Source organism: Vanessa atalanta, chromosome 19 (assembly GCF_905147765.1).
Source record: "Vanessa atalanta chromosome 19, ilVanAtal1.2, whole genome shotgun sequence".
In the NCBI taxonomy this organism is placed as follows: Eukaryota; Metazoa; Arthropoda; class Insecta; order Lepidoptera; family Nymphalidae; genus Vanessa; species Vanessa atalanta.
The window spans coordinates 27,875-49,185 of NC_061889.1; the positions used below are offsets into that span (position 1 = coordinate 27,875).

General features: G+C 61.1%; 1 protein-coding gene across 1 annotated transcript; it reads right to left on the reverse strand.

Annotated features, from left to right (window-relative positions):
- Window positions 1-8,417: 8,417 nt before the first annotated feature.
- On the reverse strand, window positions 8,418-20,545 carry LOC125071548. The gene is made up of 5 exons (XM_047681869.1): window positions 17,583-20,545; window positions 16,239-16,249; window positions 11,631-11,791; window positions 11,370-11,514; window positions 8,418-10,678 (listed from the first exon to the last, which is right to left on the reverse strand). The coding sequence occupies exons 1-5, from the start codon at window positions 20,543-20,545 to the stop codon at window positions 8,418-8,420; spliced, it is 5,541 nt and encodes a 1,846-aa protein (XP_047537825.1).
- Between the last annotated feature and the right edge of the window lie 766 nt (window positions 20,546-21,311).

Consider the following 21,311-nt stretch of genomic DNA (forward strand, 5'->3'; position numbering starts at 1 on the left):
CCGCGATCTGCCGCTCGTCCTCCTTGAGTTTGTCGGCGGCTGCTGCGGCCTTCGTTGCAGCCGCAACGAAGCTCCCGGTTGGAGCGCAGCGCCTCCTCCATGACACGCTGGATGTTAGCGTCATCCATCTTCGCCGGCTGCGTGCGCATCAGTGCCACTTCCCGGCGCAGCTCGGCCAGCTGACCAGATAGCTGCGCGTTGGCTGCTTCCAATCGCGCAACTTCCTCCGTGATGGTCAGGGCTCTGAGGTCCGCTACCGCGCCTTTGATGGAATTCGCGGCAGCCTTTAGAGCCCTGACGAACGTGCCCTTTAGGTTGCCGGATTTATCGGCAACTTGCAGCACCACGTCCAACGCTTCTTGGACGGCTGCGTCCAGAGCAGCTGACGTCTTCGCCGCCTCGTCAGTGGACACGTCCGGTTGACGCCTCTTGTTTCGGGCCACCCTCTCCTCCATGGCCACCTTGGCCGTTTCATTATAAGCGGCCAGCGCGTCTTCGGTTACCCGTCTCTCCTCTTTCTGGGACAGGGTGCTCAGCTCCTCCATTGACTTGCCCAGTCCGACGTATCTTCCGTGGGTAGATGGTCGTCCACGCCCCCTTTTGTTAGCAGGCTTTAACCACCTGCTAATAGAGGACTCCGAGTCGCTACGCTGTATTGTGGCGTCGCTATCGGAGTCCGAGAGGGTGTCTTCTCTGTGGGGCCGCTTCTCCCCTTTTCTTCTTTCGTTGCCGACCGACGAGACCGACTCGAGAGAGAGTCGTTCTAGCCGGACGACGGGTACCTTGGGTGCGCCTGGGTCGTTGGTTTTGGTGTGCGCCATCGGGGCGCCCACTTCCACCACCATGTCAACTTTTCCTGTCATCGTGCCTGTGTCCGTTATGCTCGCGGTATGGTCGTCGTGACAAATCGATCGTGCGACTTTGTCCCCCTCATATTTCGATATGGGACTGCCCGATCCGTGAAGCGAATCGGGGAGGGATTGGCACCCTCCTGAGGAATAATTTTTTTTAGTAGCACTCATTTTAAAGATTTTTTGCCGGGGCTGCCGGCAGGAAGAAGGAAGGATAGGAGGAGGAAGGAATAAGGATGTGGAAGGGTGGGAAAGGAAACGCAGTCGGGACCGAAATACCCTTCGGCCATGCATCCCATCGCGCTGCGAGGCCACTTGGGATTCGGGGTGATTTTTTATCGAGGTTTTCTTCCTCAAACCAACAAAAGAAATTTACAAATTTATATACACCTACCTAATTAAGAAATAATCAAAATAAACATGAAATATGTATAAAAACTACGATTATATATTTACAGATATACAACACCCTCATTTGCCACGAGGCCGCGCACACAGTCCACTCTGGTGATCAGAGAAGGACCGGGGGCGACCCGTGGCCTAACCGCCGCGTCAGTCTTAGCCGTGGCCGGCGAGTAAACTCGAGCCGGCCCCGTTGCCCAGGGTACGCCACGAGGAGGCGACTGACATGTACCCCACATGTACCCCAACCTTTTTTTTTTTTTTTTTTTTTTTTTTTTTTTTTTTTTTTCTCGCTGGAAAAACGCGTTACGCGCTTCCCCCACGTGATGGAAGGTGGGGGGGTGTGTGGGACTCCCCGGAGCCCTGGACGCCGAGTGCGCCCAGGTACGCCGGGTTTACCCACTAAAAAACCAGCGGTACCCTCTCCGTCTTTCGGCGGGCGCCACGGGATCGCTTGCGCATGCTACCGTGACGCCCTGACGGTCGGCCCGCCTATGCGGGCCTCCAACACCTAGAGGGGGTTCTCGGGGTACTGAGACCCCCCCTAGTCCCTGCGACGCCTATTGAGGCGGGGGGAGAAGGTGCGCGTAGCGCTTCTTCCTCCTCCCCGGTCGTCTTCGGCGGAGCGGGTCTGCAGCGGCATCCTCTTCCCGCTCCCGCTCCGCGGCTTCCTTCTGCGACATCACGATGATGTTGATGAGCCTCGGGCCGAGATGGACAAAATGCTGCCCGAAGCTCCATCGACCGTCCAGGATGAGGCCCAGATACTTCATCTGGGCCTGCACCTTGATCACCGTCCCCCGGACGGTGATACTCGCCCCTCGTGGGGGTCCTTGCCGTGGACCGTGGAACAGGAGGGCCTCCGTTTTGGATATGGAGACCCTCAAGCCCAGCATTCCCATACGGTCCACGGTGAGAGCCGTTCCGACCTCGGCGAGGCGTGCCGCCTCCCGAAAGTCCCGCCCAGTTGCCGTGACGAGAGTGTCGTCAGCGTAGCACAACACCCCCATCCCGGGAAGGACGGGAGCTCGCAGGAGCCAGTCGAAACCGACGTTCCACAGGATTGGGCCGAGAACCGACCCCTGTGGAACGCCGCAGCCTACCCGACGCCGGACCAGCCTACCATCGACCCCCGCCCAGAGGACCTCCCTGTCCTGGAGGTACGCCTCCAGCAGCCTCCTGAGACATGTACCCCAACCTAACCTAACCTAACCTAACCTAACCTAACCTAACCTAACCTAACCTAACCTAACCTAACCTAACCTAACCTTTTTTTTTTTTTTTTTTTTAGTTTTACTAGGAGGAAATGCATTGACGCATTCCGCCCGGCCGAAAGGGGGTGACCGGGACGGATATGTGGGACTCCCGGGGCAGAAGGCCCCGTCCTACCCACTAAAACCTCCTAGGATTTCCGCCTCTCCGCAAGGCGACAGGGCTACGGGAACGCACGTGGCTCACCACCGCGGCCCTGCCAGCGGCCGTCGCTGTAAAGGGCGACTCGCCACGAAAGGCACGCCAGGGTGTTTCGGCGCACCTTCCGTCTCCGCCTCCGTAAGAACCGCGACGGACTCCCCCCGAGCCCGCCGCTGGAGGCTAGGCGGCGGCGGATGTAAAGTTCCGCCGCCGTCCACATTGTATGTCACGTCCGGTTACTGCATCCGGCCTAGGTGGTCACGGCGCCGTCGACCAGGTCTCCGTCGACGTATTGGAAGCGAATCGGGATCTTCCTCCCGCTGACGCTCCGCCTCCTCCTTCGCGGACATTACGGCCTCGCTGAAGACCCGTAATGCCGCCCACGCCTCTTCGCTCGCGACCACCTTTCGAATAATGGCCGGAAGCGATATGTCCAATCCAATGGCCGTGGACAGGGCTGCGCGAGGCTCCGCCCAGGCTGGGCACTCTGCGCGCGTATGCTCGGCCGTGTCCACGGCTCCGTCGTCGCAATGAAGACATACCACCGACGGCTCTCTCCCGACCACTTCGCACAGGTATTTGGCGAAGCAGCCGTGACCGGTTATGAGCTGCGTCAGGTGGTACGTCAGTGGGCCGTGTTTGCGCTCGACCCACTCTCTCAAAACCGGGCGAATCGCCGCCACGAGTTCCCCACCGGCATCCGGAAATCGTAGCCGATCCTCCCACTTCTCCATTAGGCGGTGTTTTGCCTCATCTCTCCACCGTTGTATCTCGCCCGGATGGGGTCGAGTTCCTCCTGCTCTTGCAGCCTTGGCTCGCCAGTAGACGCTCGAGTTGATCTCGGCCTCGAGGTCCCATGGCGGGCTTCCGGACAGCAAGCCGGCCGCGGTGTATGACACCGTCCGGTACGCCCGAGCCGCCCTGAGCGTCATCGCCCGCTGCGGACGTCGCAGCGCGGTGACGTTGCGAGCGCTCACAGCGTCCGCCCATATCGGCGCGCCGTATAGTGCCATCGAACGCACCACGCCGGTGTAGAGTCGCCTGCAGGAACTCCCCGGTCCTCCGACGTTGGGTAAGATGCGCCCCAACGCTCCGGCTGCAGCCACCAGTCTTGGGGCCAAGCGCCGGAAATGCTCCTCGAACCTCCACCTGCCATCGAGGACGAGTCCCAGGTACTTCATCGTCGACCCGATGGTGATGGAAGTTCCGCCGACAGTTATCGTCAACCCTTGGGGTGGCGCGTTCCGAGGTCCATGGAAGATTAGGGCCTCGGACTTGTGCAAGGCCACCTCGAGGCCCAGAGCACGAATGCGGTGGACCGCATGTGCCACTCCCGCCGTGGCGAGATATGCCGCCTCACGAGGGGTTCTGCCGCGGGCCGACACGAGGGTGTCGTCAGCGTAGCAGGTCACACTGACCCCCCGCAACGTGGCCCCGCGCAGCACCCAGTCGTAGCCGATGTTCCACAGTAACGGCCCCAAAACCGAGCCCTGTGGAACACCGCATGTCATTGCCCTCCTGCTGATACCATCCATCGTCGGGAACTCCACCGCCCTGCCGGAGAAGTAATCGGCGACGGTTCGCTGCAGGTAGTCCGGAACGTTGTGGTACCTGAGAGCTTCAAGCACCACTTCCCAGGGCAGAGTGTTGAAGGCGTTGGAAATATCCAACGATACTGCCAGCAACACCCCACCCCGAGAGACCTCCTCCTCTGCGAGCTCCCTCAGCCTGGCGACTGCGTCCAACGTGGAGCGGCCCCGGCGGAAGCCGAACTGTGAATCGCTCAGGCCCGGCACCATGCTGCCGACCAGACGAGCTGCGATTATACGCTCGAAGAGCTTGCCCGCCTCGTCGAGCAGCACGATGGGTCGGTAGGCCGACGGCTGATCGGGGGCTCGTCCCTCCTTGCGGATGAGTACGAGCCTTCCCGTTTTCCACCGGTTCGGAAACCTACCCTGTGCCAGGCAGGCGGAAAACAACCGGCACGTGCCGTCGCCCAACTGCTCCAGCGCGATCGTCAGCGCGCGTCCCGGTATCCCGTCAGGCCCGGGGGCTGTCCTTTTCGAACGGAGCTTCAGGACAGCCGCGCACAACTCCGCCTCGGTAACCGGGGACGCTTGGCCCGCTATCTCTCCGACGTATTCCGGTTCCATCGCCGGTGGGACGAACGCTCCTCGCTGTGGGAAGAGCTCCTCCGTGATTCGTCCCAGAAGCTGCGGCTGGATGGTGGTGGTGAGTGGGGGTGTCCAGGGTCGGAGCTTCTGTCTCACGACCCGATACGGTCTCCCCCACGGATCTGCATCGAGTGAAGCGAGCCACTCCACCCACGCCGCTTCCTTCGCCTGCGCGATCGCCTTCCGGAGTGATACGCAAGCCTCCCTGTAGGAGGTGTAGAGAGCCTCCTCCAGGTTGTGGTCGCGTATCCGTCTCCTCCTGGACCTGGCGTATTGGCGGCGGGCCGCAACGCACGCTCTCCGCAGCGTCCGCAGTTCCGGGCGCCACCAGTATACACGACGACGTGGAGTCTGAGACTGCACCCTCGGCATCGCCACATCGCAAATGCGGAACAGGGCGGCACCGAGTCGGTCAGCCTCTCGGTCGACCTGGACGACCGGGTCGGAACCGGCGCACCAGGCCTCCACGATGGCCGCCTCCTTTGCCAACTGGCTGTCGAGGCGGCCCAGACTCCACCGCGGACCTTCTGACCGCTCAACAGCGGGCTGGACGACGGGTACCGCGGAGACATCGAATCGGATATATCTATGGTCCGACAGAGTCTCCACCCCCGTCTCCACCCTCCAATCCCGAACACGGCGGGCTAGGGCGATGGACGCGAACGTTAAGTCCACGATCGACTCGCCCCGCTGCCGCACGCACGTGCTCTCCGATCCACTGTTGATCGTCGCGAGCCCCAGTGACACGGCCCACTCCTCTAGCATCTCTCCTCGGGCATCGGTCGCAGGAGAACCCCAAGCCGTGGATTTGGCATTGAAGTCCCCCGCGACTATTACCGGTCTCGGTGAAACCTGCCCGACCAAAGCCCCGACCTCAAGGAGAAGTTGTTCGAACTCGGCGAGACTCCGGTTGGGAGAGGCGTAGACTCCTACGAACGCGTTACCGTGCACAATTGCGGCCACGCACCCTCTGCCTTTTGCGACCCAGTCGATCGCAGGGGAACCGGCGATAGCGGGAGCAACGATGGAAATTACTCCCTCGTGGTCGGATACCCAGTCGTCCCGTAAATGAACGACGTAGGGTTCCGCCACCACTGCCACTCCGATTTGCCACTCCGCCATGCTCTGGACTAGAAGGTCCTGGGCTCGGGCGGAGTGGTTCAAGTTGGCCTGGAGACAACGCAGGGCCATTAGTGTGCGGTCTCCATGGGCTCCTCGGTCCGTAGGGACACGGTGACGGGCCCTTTCGTCACCGCACCTCCCGTTCTTTTGACAGGGCGAGCTCTGCTGCCCTGGCACGCCTTACTGCCCAAGGCGTGCGTCGCCGGTTTACCGGCCGCTGAGCACAGGATGCAATTCGCTTCAGCGGCGGTGCATTCGCGGGCCTTGTGGTCGGGTTGGCCGCAGCGGAAGCACAAACGGCTGCGGTCCACACCCCTGTCACAAGCGGCCCCCATGTGCCCTCCCTCTTGACACCTGTAACAGCGGAGTGGCCTCGGCTCGAGCAATAACACCCGCGCCGAGATCCACCCCACTCTGACTCTGCCGGCCACAAGAACCTTCTTGGCCGCCGCGACTGGGCAGCTGAGCCACAGCGACCTGCAGCCGTTGGCGCTCCGGACGACCACGCCCGGCCTGATAGCGCCCTCGGAGCAACCTCCATCTTTGGCGACCGCTGCCACCACCTCCTCCGCCGTCACTGAGTCGTCCAGATCCACGACCCTGATCTCGACGCATTTCGTCGGTCGATGGATCTGGACCTCGTCCGGACTCAGGACGTCGCGGAGCTTCGCCGCAAGGGCGTCCGCCGACTTCTCCGCGTCGACGGTGCCCGGCGGGATTTCTAGCATCCGCGCTCCAGTGGCCGTTGTCCTGAAGCGCACCGCAGTCAGGCCGACCTCGCTCAGCTTGATGCGGCTCTTCGCTTGCTTCAGGACAGTTTCGTACTTCAATCCTTTCTCCTCAGCACCGGGCTTCAGGGTGATGGTGATCACCGCGGTGCGAGGAGGGCGAAGTTTCCCTTTAGGGGCCTTCCTCTTCACATGACTCGAATCCGGTTTCGTGGTCTTCGTCTTGTTCTTCTTGGCCGCCTTGCTCGGTTGTTTTTGAGCAACGGCGGCCCACGATAGCGACGAGCTGCCTGGTTCTGCAGATGGAGGGGCAGTTTTCTCCTTTGCTGTCGCTGTTGTTGCTGCAGCTTCTTGTGCAGCCATGTTCGGCCGTTTTGCCTTCTTCTTCTTCTTCTTTTTCGTGACAGCATCGGCGGGCGACTCGGATGGTGTCGTCACCCTCGATGTTGCGACTGCGGTCTGGGCTGATTGTCGGTCGGCGGCCAGCGGAGGTCGCAGCCGGGGCTCCGGAAGGAGCCGGCGCTCGATGCCCTCCATCCGGGCATTCAGCATTGTGCTAAACTGCTCCCGGTTGGAGCGCAGCGCCTCCTCCATGACACGCTGGATGTTAGCGTCATTCATCTTCGCCGGCTGCGTGCGCATCAGTGCCACTTCCCGGCGCAGCTCGGCCAGCTGACCAGATAGCTGCGCGTTGGCTGCTTCTAATCGCGCAACTTCCTCCGTGATGGTCAGGGCTCTGAGGTCCGCTACCGCGCCTTTGATGGAATTCGCGGCAGCCTTTAGAGCCCTGACGAACGTGCCCTTTAGGTTGCCGGATTTATCGGCAACTTGCAGCACCACGTCCAACGCTTCTTGGACGGCTGCGTCCAGAGCAGCTGACGTCTTCGCCGCCTCGTCAGTGGACACGTCCGGTTGACGCCTCCTGTTTCGGGCCACCCTCTCCTCCATGGCCACCTTGGCCGCTTCATTATAAGCGGCCAGCGCGTCTTCGGTTTCCCGTCTCTCCTCTTTCTGGGACAGGGTGCTCAGCTCCTCCATTGACTTGCCCAGTCCGACGTATCTTCCGTGGGTAGATGGTCGTCCACGCCCCCTTTTGTTAGCAGGCTTTAACCACCTGCTAATAGAGGACTCCGAGTCGCTACGCTGTATTGTGGCGTCGCTATCGGAGTCCGAGAGGGTGTCTTCTCTGTGGGGCCGCTTCTCCCCTTTTCTTCTTTCGTTGCCGACCGACGAGACCGACTCGAGAGAGAGTCGTTCTAGCCGGACGACGGGTACCTTGGGTGCGCCTGGGTCGTTGGTTTTGGTGTGCGCCATCGGGGCGCCCACTTCCACCACCATGTCAACTTGTCCTGTCATCGTGCCTGTGTCCGTTATGCTCGCGGTATGGTCGTCAGGAAAAATCGATAATGCATCAACGAGTAGCTGTTCAAACTCCGCGAGACTCCGGTTGGGCGAGGCGTAAACGCCCACGATCGCCACACCCCCGACTGCAGCGACTACGAACCCTCTGCCCCTGGCTACCCCTTCGATAGCAGGGGAACCAGCGACGGCAGGGGCGACGATCGCCACCACTCCCTCGTGGTCGGACACCCAGTCGTCCCGTAAATGAACGACATAGGGCTCCGAGACCACCGCCACGTCGATTTGCCACTCTGCCATGCTTTGGACTAGCAGGTCCTGGGCCCTGGCAGAGTGGTTGATGTTCGCCTGGAGACAGCGCCGGGCCATTATTGGGCGGTCTCCATAGGCTCCTCCACAGTCCTCTGGGACGCGGTGACGGGCCCTTTCGCCACCGCTCCTCCCTTCTTTGAGGCGAGACGAGTTTTGCTGCCCTGGCACGCCTTGCTACCGACGGCATGTGCCGCAGGCTTACCGGCCGCTGAGCACACGATACAATTGGCTTCAGCGGCGGTACACTCCCTGGCCCTGTGATCGGGAAGGCCGCAGCGGAAGCACAGACGGCTGCGGTCGACACCCCTATCACATTTGGCCCCCATGTGGCCCCCCTCCAAGCACCTGAAGCAGCGCAGCGGCCTCGGCTCGAGCAGTCTCACTCGTGCCGAGACCCACCCCACCTTGACGCGGCCCACCTCCAGCACTCTTTTTGCCGCCGCCACCGGGCAGCTCATCCAGAGGGAGCCGGAGCCGCCGGAGCGCCGGGCAATAACACCCGGTTTTATTGCTCCAGCGGAACAACCCCCCTCTTCGGCGACCGCAGACACCACCTCCACCGCAGTCACCGAGTCGTCCAGGTCCAAGATTCTCAACTCGACACACTTAGTCGGTCTATGGACCTGGACCGCGTCCGAGCTGAGGACCTCGCGGAGCTTGGCCGCCAGGGCATCCGCCGCCTTCTCCGCGTCGTTGGTACCCGGCGGGACCTCCAGCATCCGTGCCCCCGTTGCCGTCGTGCGGAAGCGCACAGAGGTGAGGCCTACCTCGCCGAGCTTAATTCGGCTTTTGGCCTCGGCGAGAACATCCTCATACCTCACCCCTTTCTCCTCGGCACCGGGTTTTAGGGTGATCGTGATCACCGCGGTGCGAGGAGAGCGAAGTTTCCTTCCGGGACGCCTTTCTTTCGACTTCTTTTCCGGCGCCTTAGGCTTCTTGGGCGGCTTATTCGGCTGTTGACGAACAACAGCCGCCCAAGATGCTCCGGAGCCGCCTGGCTTCGGTGCTGGCGGAGGAGCGGTCTTCTTCGCCGCAGCCGCTGCCGCCTCCTTGGCAGCCATGCTAGGGCGTTTCGTCTTCTTTTTTGGCTTTTTGTCAGTCTTCTCTACTACTTTGGCAGTGGGCGGCTCGACTGGTGCCGACACCCTTGCTGTATTGCTGCTAGCTGCAGCTTCTGCCTCCTTGCGGTCTGCAGCTAGCGGAGGCCGCAACCGAGGCTCCGGAAGGAGGCGGCGCTCGATGCCCTCCATCCGGGCGTTCAGCATGTTGCCGAACTGCTCTCGGCTGGACCGCAGCGCCTCCTCCATGATGCGCTTGAGACCTTCCTCGTTGTTATCCTGCGGTTTTCGGCGCATCTCGGCCACCTCTCTGCGCAGTTCGGCCAACTGGCCCGAAAGCTGTGCGTTAGCAGCTTCCAGGCGGGCCACCTCCTCTGACATGGTCAGAGCTCTAAGTTCCGCTACCGCACCTTTGATGGTGTCAGCGGCAGTCTTCAGAGCCCTGACGAAAGTACCCTTCAGGTTGCCCGACTTGTCGGCAACCTGGAGCACCACGTCTAACGCCTGCTGGACTGTCGTGTCCAAAGCGGCGGACGTCTTCGGTGCGTCCTCGGCATGCTCATCTGTCTGTCGGTTCGCTCTGCGGGCCGCTCTCTCTTCCAGCGCCAACTTGGCCGTTTCGTTGTAAACGGCCAACGCGTCCTCCGTTTGGAAGCGATCCGTCTTCGCCTTCGACTTCGCTTCGCGGAGCTCTTCCTGCGACTTCCCTATGCCCACGTATCTTCCATGGGTGGGCGGTCGGCCTCGCCCCCTCTTAGTGGCGGGTTTTAGCCACCTGCTCACTGAGGATTCCGAATTATCACCCAGCTGCACGCTCGCGTCGCTCTCAGAGCCAGAGCAGCTTTCCTCAGCGTGAGTCCGCTTCGCGCCCTTCTTCCTCTTCTGTGTCATCTCCTTGGGTGGTATGTCCCCCGACTCCACCGTCATCATGCTGCAGACCGACGAGTCCGACTCGGAGAGTCGCACAGGCCGGGCAGCTAGTCCTTCATTCAAGCCAAGGTCGTTGGTTTCAGCGCGCGCCATCGGGGCGCCCACCTCCACCGCCATATCAACAGTCATACGACTCGACACGCTGTCGGTATCCGACAGCGCGCCCATCCTCTCCAGTCGTACCACAGGTATTTTTTTGGTATAATCGGTGTCCGTTATGCTCGCGGTATGGTCGTCGTGACAAATCGATCGTGCGACTTTGTCCCCCTCATATTTCGATATGGGACTGCCCGATCCGTGAAGCGAATCGGGGAGGGATTGACACCCTCCTGAGGAATAATTTTTTTTAGTAGCACTCATTTTAAAGATTTTTTGCCGGGGCTGCCGGCAGGAAGAAGGAAGGATAGGAGGAGGAAGGAATAAGGATGTGGAAGGGTGGGAAAGGAAACGCAGTCGGGACCGAAATACCCTTCGGCCATGCATCCCATCGCGCTGCGAGGCCACTTGGGATTCGGGGTAATTTTTTTTTATCGAGGTTTTCTTCCTCAAACCAACAAAAGAAATTTACAAATTTATATACACCTACCTAATTTACAAATAACAAAATAAACATGAAATATGTATAACAACTACGACTAGATTTTTACAAATATACAACTCCCTCAATTGCCACAAGGCCGCGCACACAGTCCACTCTGGTGATCAGAGAAGGACCGGGGGCGACCCGTGGCCTAACCGCCGCGTCAGTCTTAGCCGTGGCCGGCGAGTAAACTCAAGCCGGCCCCGTTGCCCAGGGTACGCCACGAGGAGGCGACTGACATGTACCCCAACCTAACCTAACCTAACCTTTTTTTTTTTTTAGTTTTACTAGGAGGAAATGCATTGACGCATTCCGCCCGGCCGAAGGGGGTTGACCGGGACGGATATGTGGGACTCCCGGGGCAGAAGGCCCCGTCCTACCCACTAAAACCTCCTAGAATTTCCGCCTCTCCGCAAGGCGACAGGGCTACGGGAACGCACGTGGCTCACCACCGCGGCCCTGCCAGCGGCCGTCGCTGTAAAAGGGCGACTCGCCACGAAAGGCACGCCAGGGTGTTTCGGCGCACCTTCCGTCTCCGCCTCCGTCAGAACCGCGACGGACTCCCCCCGAGTCCGCCGCTGGAGGCTAGGCGGCGGCGGATGTAAAGTTCCGCCGCCGTCCACACTGTATGTCACGTCCGGTTACTGCATCCGGCCAAGGTGGTCACGGCGCCGTCGACCAGGTCTCCGTCGACGTATTGCAAGCGAATCGGGATCTTCCTCCCGCTGACGCTCCGCCTCCTCCTTCGCGGACATTACGGCCTCGCTGAAGACCCGTAATGCCGCCCACGCCTCTTCGCTCGCGACCACCTTTCGAATAATGGCCGGAAGCGATATGTCCAATCCAATGGCCGTGGACAGGGCTGCGCGAGGCTCCGCCCAGGCTGGGCACTCTGCGCGCGTATGCTCGGCCGTGTCCACGGCTCCGTCGTCGCAATGAAGACATACCACCGACGGCTCTCTCCCGACCACTTCGCACAGATATTTGGCGAAGCAGCCGTGACCGGTTATGAGCTGCGTCAGGTGGTACGTCAGTGGGCCGTGTTTGCGCTCGACCCACTCTCTCAAAACCGGGCGAATCGCCGCCACGAGTTCCCCACCGGCATCCGGAAATCGTAGCCGATCCTCCCACTTCTCCATTAGGCGGTGTTTTGCCTCATCTCTCCACCGTTGTATCTCGCCCGGATGGGGTCGAGTTCCTCCTGCTCTTGCAGCCTTGGCTCGCCAGTAGACGCTCGAGTTGATCTCGGCCTCGAGGTCCCATGGCGGGCTTCCGGACAGCAAGCCGGCCGCGGTGTATGACACCGTCCGGTACGCCCGAGCCGCCCTGAGCGTCATCGCCCGCTGCGGACGTCGCAGCACGGCGACGTTGCGAGCGCTCAGAGCGTCCGCCCATATCGGCGCGCCGTATAGTGCCATCGAACGCACCACACCGGTGTAGAGTCGCCTGCAGGAACTCCCCGGTCCTCCGACGTTGGGTAAGATGCGCCCCAACGCTCCGGCTGCAGCCACCAGTCTTGGGGCCAAGCGCCGGAAATGCTCCTCGAACTTCCACCTGCCATCGAGGACGAGTCCCAGGTACTTCATCGTCGACCCGATGGTGATGGAAGTTCCGCCGACAGTTATCGTCAACCCTTGGGGTGGCGCGTTCCGAGGTCCATGGAAGATTAGGGCCTCGGACTTGTGCAAGGCCACCTCGAGGCCCAGAGCACGAATGCGGTGGACCGCATGTGCCACTCCCGCCGTGGCGAGATATGCCGCCTCACGAGGGGTTCTGCCGCGGGCCGACACGAGGGTGTCGTCAGCGTAGCAGGTCACACTGACCCCCCGCAACGTGGCCCCGCGCAGCACCCAGTCGTAGCCGATGTTCCACAGTAACGGCCCCAAAACCGAGCCCTGTGGAACACCGCATGTCATTGCCCTCCTGCTGATACCATCCATCGTCGGGAACGCCACCGCCCTGCCGGAGAAGTAATCGGCGACGGTTCGCTGCAGGTAGTCCGGAACGTTGTGGTACCTGAGAGCTTCAAGCACCACTTCCCAGGGCAGAGTGTTGAAGGCGTTGGAAATATCCAACGATACTGCCAGCAACACCCCTCCCCGAGAGACCTCCTCCTCTGCGAGCTCCCTCAGCCTGGCGACTGCGTCCAACGTGGAGCGGCCCCGGCGGAAGCCGAACTGTGAATCGCTCAGGCCCGGCACCATGCTGCCGACCAGACGAGCTGCGATTATACGCTCGAAGAGCTTGCCCGCCTCGTCGAGCAGCACGATGGGTCGGTAGGCCGACGGCTGATCGGGGGCTCGTCCCTCCTTGCGGATGAGTACGAGCCTTCCCGTTTTCCACCGGTTCGGAAACCTACCCTGTGCCAGGCAGGCGGAAAACAGCCGGCACGTGCCGTCGCCCAACTGCTCCAGCGCGATCGTCAGCGCGCGTCCCGGTATCCCGTCAGGCCCGGGGGCTGTCCTTTTCGAACGGAGCTTCAGGACAGCCGCGCACAACTCCGCCTCGGTAACCGGGGACGCTTGGCCCGCCATCTCTCCGACGTATTCCGGTTCCATCGCCGGTGGGACGAACGCTCCTCGCTGCGGGAAGAGCTCCTCCGTGATTCGTCCCAGAAGCTGCGGCTGGATGGTGGTGGTGAGTGGGGGTGTCCAGGGTCGGAGCTTCTGTCTCACGACCCGATACGGTCTCCCCCACGGATCTGCATCGAGTGAGGCGAGCCACTCTACCCACGCCGCTTCCTTCGCCTGCGCGATCGCCTTCCGGAGTGATACGCAAGCCTCCCTGTAGGAGGTGTAAAGAGCCTCCTCCAGGTTGTGATCGCGTATCCGTCTCCTCCTGGACCTGGCGTATTGGCGACGGGCCGCAACGCACGCTCTCCGCAGCGTCCGCAGTTCCGGACGCCACCAGTACACACGACGACGTGGAGTCTGAGACTGCACCCTCGGCATCGCCACATCGCAAATGCGGAACAGGGCGGCACCGAGTCGGTCAGCCTCTCGGTCGACCTGGACGACCGGATCGGAACCGGCGCACCAGGCCTCCACGATGGCCGCCTCCTTTGCCAACTGGCTGTCGAGGCGGCCCAGACTCCACCGCGGACCTTCTGACCGCTCAACAGCGGGCTGGACGACGGGAACCGCGGAGACATCGAATCGGATATATCTATGATCCGACAGAGTCTCCACCTCCGTCTCCACCCTCCAATCCCGAACACGGCGGGCTAGGACGATGGACGCGAACGTTAGGTCCACGATCGACTCGCCCCGCTGCCGCACGCACGTGCTCTCCGATCCACTGTTGATCGTCGCGAGCCCCAGTGACACGGCCCACTCCTCTAGCACCTCTCCTCGGGCATCGGTCGCAGGAGAACCCCAAGCCGTGGATTTGGCATTGAAATCCCCCGCGACTATCACCGGTCTCGGTGAAACCTGCCCGACCAAAGCCCCTACCTCAACGAGAAGTTGTTCGAACTCGGCGAGACTCCGGTTGGGAGAGGCGTAGACTCCTACGAACGCGTTACCGTGCACAATTGCGGCCACGCACCCTCTGCCTCTTGCGACCCAGTCGATCGCAGGGGAACCGGCGATAGCGGGAGCAACGATGGAAATTACTCCCTCGTGGTCGGATACCCAGTCGTCCCGTAGATGAACGACGTAGGGTTCCGCCACCACTGCCACTCCGATTTGCCACTCCGCCATGCTCTGGACTAGAAGGTCCTGGGCTCGGGCGGAGTGGTTCAAGTTGGCCTGGAGACAACGCAGGGCCATTAGTGTGCGGTCTCCATGGGCTCCTCAGTCCGTAGGGACACGGTGACGGGCCCTTTCGTCACCGCACCTCCCGTTCTTTTGACAGGGCGAGCTCTGCTGCCCTGGCACGCCTTACTGCCCAAGGCGTGCGTCGCCGGTTTACCGGCCGCTGAGCACAGGATGCAGTTTGCTTCAGCGGCGGTGCATTCGCGGGCCTTGTGGTCGGGTTGGCCGCAGCGGAAGCACAAACGGCTGCGGTCCACACCCCTGTCACAAGCGGCCCCCATGTGCCCTCCCTCTTGACACCTGTAACAGCGGAGTGGCCTCGGCTCGAGCAATAACACCCGCGCCGAGATCCACCCCACTCTGACTCTGCCGGCCACAAGAACCTTCTTGGCCGCCGCGACTGGGCAGCTGAGCCACAGCGACCTGCAGCCGTTGGCGCTCCGGACGACCACGCCCGGCCTGATAGCGCCCTCGGAGCAACCTCCATCTTTGGCGACCGCTGCCACCACCTCCTCCGCCGTCACTGAGTCGTCCAGATCCACGACCCTGATCTCGACGCATTTCGTCGGTCGATGGATCTGGACCTCGTCCGGACTCAGGACGTCGCGGAGCTTCGCCGCAAGGGCGTCCGCCGACTTCTCCGCGTCGACGGTGCCCGGCGGGATTTCTAGCATCCGCGCTCCAGTGGCCGTTGTCCTGAAGCGCACCGCAGTCAAGCCGACCTCGCTCAGCTTGATGCGGCTCTTCGCTTGCTTCAGGACAGTTTCGTACTTCAATCCTTTCTCCTCAGCACCGGGCTTCAGGGTGATGGTGATCACCGCGGTGCGAGGAGGGCGAAGTTTCCCTTTAGGGGCCTTCCTCTTCACATGACTCGAATCCGGTTTCATGGTCTTCGCCTTGTTCTTCTTGGCCGCCTTGCTCGGTTGTTTTTGAGCAACGGCGGCCCACGATAGCGACGAACTGCCTGGTTCTGCAGATGGAGGGGCAGTTTTCTCCTTTGCTGTCGCTGTTGTTGCTGCAGCTTCTTGTGCAGCCATGTTCGGCCGTTTTGCCTTCTTCTTCTTCTTCTTTTTCGTGACAGCATCGGCGGGCGACTCGGATGGTGTCGTCACCCTCGATGTTGCGACTGCGGTCTGGGCTGATTGTCGGTCGGCGGCCAGCGGAGGTCGCAGCCGGGGCTCCGGAAGGAGCCGGCGCTCGATGCCCTCCATCCGGGCATTCAGCATTGTGCTAAACTGCTCCCGGTTGGAGCGCAGCGCCTCCTCCATGACACGCTGGATGTTAGCGTCATCCATCTTCGCCGGCTGCGTGCGCATCAGTGCCACTTCCCGGCGCAGCTCGGCCAGCTGACCAGATAGCTGCGCGTTGGCTGCTTCCAATCGCGCAACTTCCTCCGTGATGGTCAGGGCTCTGAGGTCCGCTACCGCACCTTTGATGGAATTCGCGGCAGCCTTTAGAGCCCTGACGAACGTGCCCTTTAGGTTGCCGGATTTATCGGCAACTTGCAGCACCACGTCCAACGCTTCTTGGACGGCTGCGTCCAGAGCAGCTGACGTCTTCGCCGCCTCGTCAGTGGACACGTCCGGTTGACGCCTCTTGTTTCGGGCCACCCTCTCCTCCATGGCCACCTTGGCCGTTTCATTATAAGCGGCCAGCGCGTCTTCGGTTACCCGTCTCTCCTCTTTCTGGGACAGGGTGCTCAGCTCCTCCATTGACTTGCCCAGTCCGACGTATCTTCCGTGGGTAGATGGTCGTCCACGCCCCCTTTTGTTAGCAGGCTTTAACCACCTGCTAATAGAGGACTCCGAGTCGCTACGCTGTATTGTGGCGTCGCTATCGGAGTCCGAGACGGTGTCTTCTCTGTGGGGCCGCTTCTCCCCTTTTCTTCTTTCGTTGCCGACCGACGAGACCGACTCGAGAGAGAGTCGTTCTAGCCGGACGACGGGTACCTTGGGTGCGCCTGGGTCGTTGGTTTTGGTGTGCGCCATCGGGGCGCCCACTTCCACCACCATGTCAACTTGTCCTGTCATTTGTCTGACTTTGTCCCCCTCATATTTCGATATGGGACTGCCCGATCCGTGAAGCGGATCGGGGAGGGATTGGCACCCTCCTGAGGAATAATTTTTTTCAGTAGCACTCATTTTAAAAATTTTTTTTTTTTGCCGGGGCTGCCGGCAGGAAGAAGGAAGGATAGGAGGAGGAAGGAATAAGGATGTGGAAGGGTGGGAAAGGAAACGCAGTCGGGACCGAAATACCCTTCGGCCATGCATCCCATCGCGCTGCGAGGCCACTTGGGATTCGGGGTGATTTTTTATCGAGGTTTTCTTCCTCAAAACAACAAAACTAAATTTACAAAATTTATATACACCTAATTAACAAATAACAAAATAAAATGAAATATGTATAACAACTACGACTAGATATTTACAAATATACAACACCCTCATTTGCCACGAGGCCGCGCACACAGTCCACTCTGGTGATCAGAGAAGGACCGGGGGCGACCCGTGGCCTAACCGCCGCGTCAGTCTTAGCCGTGGCCGGCGAGTAAACTCGAGCCGGCCCCGTTGCCCAGGGTACGCCACGAGGAGGCGACTGACATGTACCCCAACCTAACCTAACCTAACCTAACCTAACCTAACCTAACCTAACCTAACCTAACCTAACCTAACCTAACCTAACCTAACCTAACCTAACCTTTTTTTTTTAAAAAAAAAAAAAAAAAAAAAAAAAAAAAAAAAAAAAAAAAAAAAAAAAAAAAAAAAAAAAAAAAAAAAAAAAAAAAAAAAAAAAAAAAAAAAGGTTAGGTTAGGTTAGGTTAGGTTAGGTTAGGTTAGGTTAGGTTAGGTTAGGTTAGGTTAGGTTAGGTTAGGTTAGGTTAGGTTAGGTTAGGTTAGCTCAGCCCATGCTGGGCACTCCGCCAACGTGTGCAACGCCGTATCGTCGCGACAGTCGCCACAATGGTGGCACTGGGACGTCGGCTCCCGGCCTATGCGACACAGGTACTTCCCGAAGCACCCGTGCCCGGTGAGCACCTGCGTCAGCCGGAAGCCGAGAGCGCCGTGGCTCCTGTTGAGCCACTCCTTCAAAACGGGCCTCACCGCCGCTACGGTGGCGGCTTGCCCTGTCGTGGGTTGCGCTAAGCGCGCGTGCCACTCCGCCACTAAGACCTGGCGAAGCTCTGCCCTGCGTGCCTCGATCTGTCGAGGCACCAGGCGCTCACCCCGCTCGACCGCCTCCGCGCGCCACCAATAGAGCGACGCGAGGAGCTTTGCCTCGAGGTCCCAGGGCGGGGAGCCGGCTAGGAGGCTCGCTGCCTCGAAGGAGATCGTACGGTATCCCCTTATCATCCTGACGGCCATCGCGCGCTGCGGTCTTCTCAGCACGGCGACGTTGTTTGCCGTCAGGGCATCCGCCCACACTGGCGCGGCGTATAGCGCCATCGACCGTACGACCCCCGTGTAGAGCCTCCTGCACGAGGAGTTGGGTCCCCCCAGGTTGGGCAGCAAGCGCGAGAGCGCTGAGGCGGCGCCCAACAACCGGGGGGCGAGCCGTGTAAAGTGCGGCCCGAAGTTCCACCGACTGTCGAGGACGAGTCCTAGGTATTTCATCGTCGACTCTACAGCTATGGATACCCCTCCTACGATGATGCTGGAACCGGGAGGCGGTTTCGTCCTCGGCCCGTGAAAACACAGGGCCTCCGACTTGTGCAATGCCACCTCCAAGCCCAGCCGCCGGATCCTACCCACGACGTGCGCGACACCAGCAGTCGCGCGTATGGCCGCCTGCCGGTACGACTTCCCACGCGCTGTGACGAGCGTGTCGTCGGCGTAACAAATGACGCCGACGCCGTGGAGAAACGCACCGCGCAGAGCCCAGTCGTACCCCACGTTCCACAGGAGTGGTCCCAGAACAGAACCCTGCGGAACGCCGCACGACGTCTCTCTCCGACCCCATCCTTCTCGGCCCGGGTACACGACCGCTCGGTCCGACAGGTAAGCCGTGACAACGCGTCGGAGGTAGCGCGGCACTCCATGGTATCGGAGTGCCTCCCTGATGGTACTCCAAGGCAAGGTGTTGAAAGCGTTGGCGATGTCTAGCGACACCGCCAAGACCACCTCACCCCGGGCGACTGCCTCCTCCGCGAGGGCCTTCACGCGCATGATCGCGTCCACTGTCGAGCGTCCCTGGCGGAAACCGAATTGAATATTCGCCAAATCCGGCCCCACCCTGGTCATGTGCTGAACGAGGCGACTGGCGATGATTCGCTCGAGGATCTTACACACCTCGTCCAGCAACACGATCGGTCTGTACGCAGATGGTGAGTCTGCAGGTCGCCCCTCCTTCTTTATCAAGACCAGCTTTCCGGTCTTCCACCGGCTCGGAAACTGGCCTCGTTCCAGACAGGCGCTCAAGAGCCCTGATAGTCGCGGCCCTAAGTGTCTCATGGCGAGGACCCATGCGCGACCTGGAATGCCGTCGGGGCCTGGGGCGGTGTTCTTGATGCGAGCCGCTGCGACTCTCAGCTCCACCAGGGTCACCTCTGGCACTTCGTCGTCGTCTTCGTCGTCGTCGTCGTCGTCGGGCATGTTCCGAGGCGGAACCATAGCCGGTGGTGTGTGCTCCGGTCTCGATGGAAACAATGCACTCACTACCTCCTCCAGCAGCTGTGGCTGAAGACTCCGGGACAATGGGGGGGCCCACTGGCGCAACTTGCCCCTCACCATCAGGTAGGGGCGTCCCCATGGATCTAGGTCCAGAGTCTCCAGCAGTTCTCTGTTGGCCTGGGCCTTGGCCCGGACGATGGCCAGCTGGAGTGCACTCTTCGCCTCTCGGTAGTGAGCGTATAGCTCCGCCTCTTCACGATCTTGATCGGCCGCCGCTGTAAAGGGGCGGCGGCGTCTTCTTCGTCGTCGGCACCTTGTGTACCAGCGTCGCACCCGAACGCAGACGATGCGCAGCTGCGCAATCGACTGCGCCCACCAGTACACTTGGCGCCTGGATGGTAGCGGCCGGACTCGGGGCATGCCAGCGTCGCAGATGTGCGACATGCTCTCCCGGAACCACTCCGCCTCCTCGTCGATGTTGGCAGGCCTGCCTGGAGAATCCAGCCAGGCCTTGACGATTGAGGCCTCCAGAAGAGCCTCCCTGTCCAGCCGTTTTATGGCCCAACGCGGACCGTCTCCGACACCTGCCGAGGCCGCTGGAACCGGCCGAATCGAGGTCTGGGCGGAGACGCTAAACCTGATGTATCGGTGGTCGGATAGCGTCTCGACGTCCTCCAGCACGTCCCAGTCGAGGACGGTGCGCGCGAGAGCGGGGCTAGCGAACGTGAGGTCCACTATTGACCCACCCCGCTGCCGCACGCACGTCTGCACCGAACCTCGATTCAGGAGGAGCAGGCCCTGCTCGACCGCCCACTCCTCCACTAACTCGCCTCGCGCGTCCGTAGACGGGGAACCCCAAGCCGTAGACTTGGCGTTGAAGTCCCCCAGGACGAGCACGGGACGAGGGCGGCTACGACAGACGACCGTGCCCAACTCCAGGGTGATGCTCTCGAGATCTGCGAGAGAAAGGCTGGGGGCGAAATATACCCCCACGACCACTATATCACCCCAGACTGCCGCGACATAGCCCCGCCCTCGGGTGACGGCCTCGAAGGGAAGGATGTCGGCGCCGGACCTCTGAATGAGCGCCACCGAGCGGTTATTGTCGCACACCCAGTCATCCCTGGGTGGCACAAAGTACGGCTCGGCGACGGCAGCCACGTCGATGGACCACTGCGCCATGCTCTGGAGTAAGAGATCCTGAGCCCTGGCGCAGTGGTTTATATTGGCTTGGAGAAGACGACGTAGAGCCATTAAATAGTGTCCATGGCCGTCGCCTCCTCCCCAGTCCTCGGCTGATCTTGTGCCGTCGTAGCCGGTGGGTGAACCGGCTGCGAGGAGCTGGTTGCTTTCTTCTTCTTCTTATTTGTCTTCTTGGTCGCAGTCGGCGGATGAGCCGGCTGTGCTCTGGCAGTAGGTCTCGCGCAGGCCTTCGACCCGATCTGATGGTCGGCTGGCTTGTTCGATGCCGCACAGATGACGCAGTGCGGCGTTTTTGCACAGCAAGTGCCAGCCTTGTGACCGGGTTGACCGCAGCGGAAGCAGATTTGGCTGCGGTCCACCCCAGCGGTGCACCGTGCCCCCGCATGTCCTCCTTCTAGGCAGCGGTAGCACCGGTAGGGCTTCGGCGGCAAGAGCGCGACCTGCGCCGAGACCCATCCGACCAGAAGTCTCCCGTCCTTTAGTTGTTTCGCCGCCGCTACGGGACAACTTACGTGTGCGGTCCCGAGACCGGAGACCCCCCGACGTATCGTGCCCACCTTCACCTGGTCCGGCGGGCATCCTCCGGTCTTGGAGATGGCGGCGACGACCTCATCCACCGTCACCGAGTCGTCCAGGCCTGAGATGCGCAAAACCACGCATTTGGTAGGCCTGGACACTCGGACGTCGTCCGATCCTAAGGACGCCCTGAGCTTCTCTGCTAGGGCGTCTGCTTTGGGACCACTGGTGGTCCCTGAAATTTCCAGTAGTCGGCCGCCGGTGGCAGTCGTTTTGCACCGGAGGCCCGTTATGCCGAGAT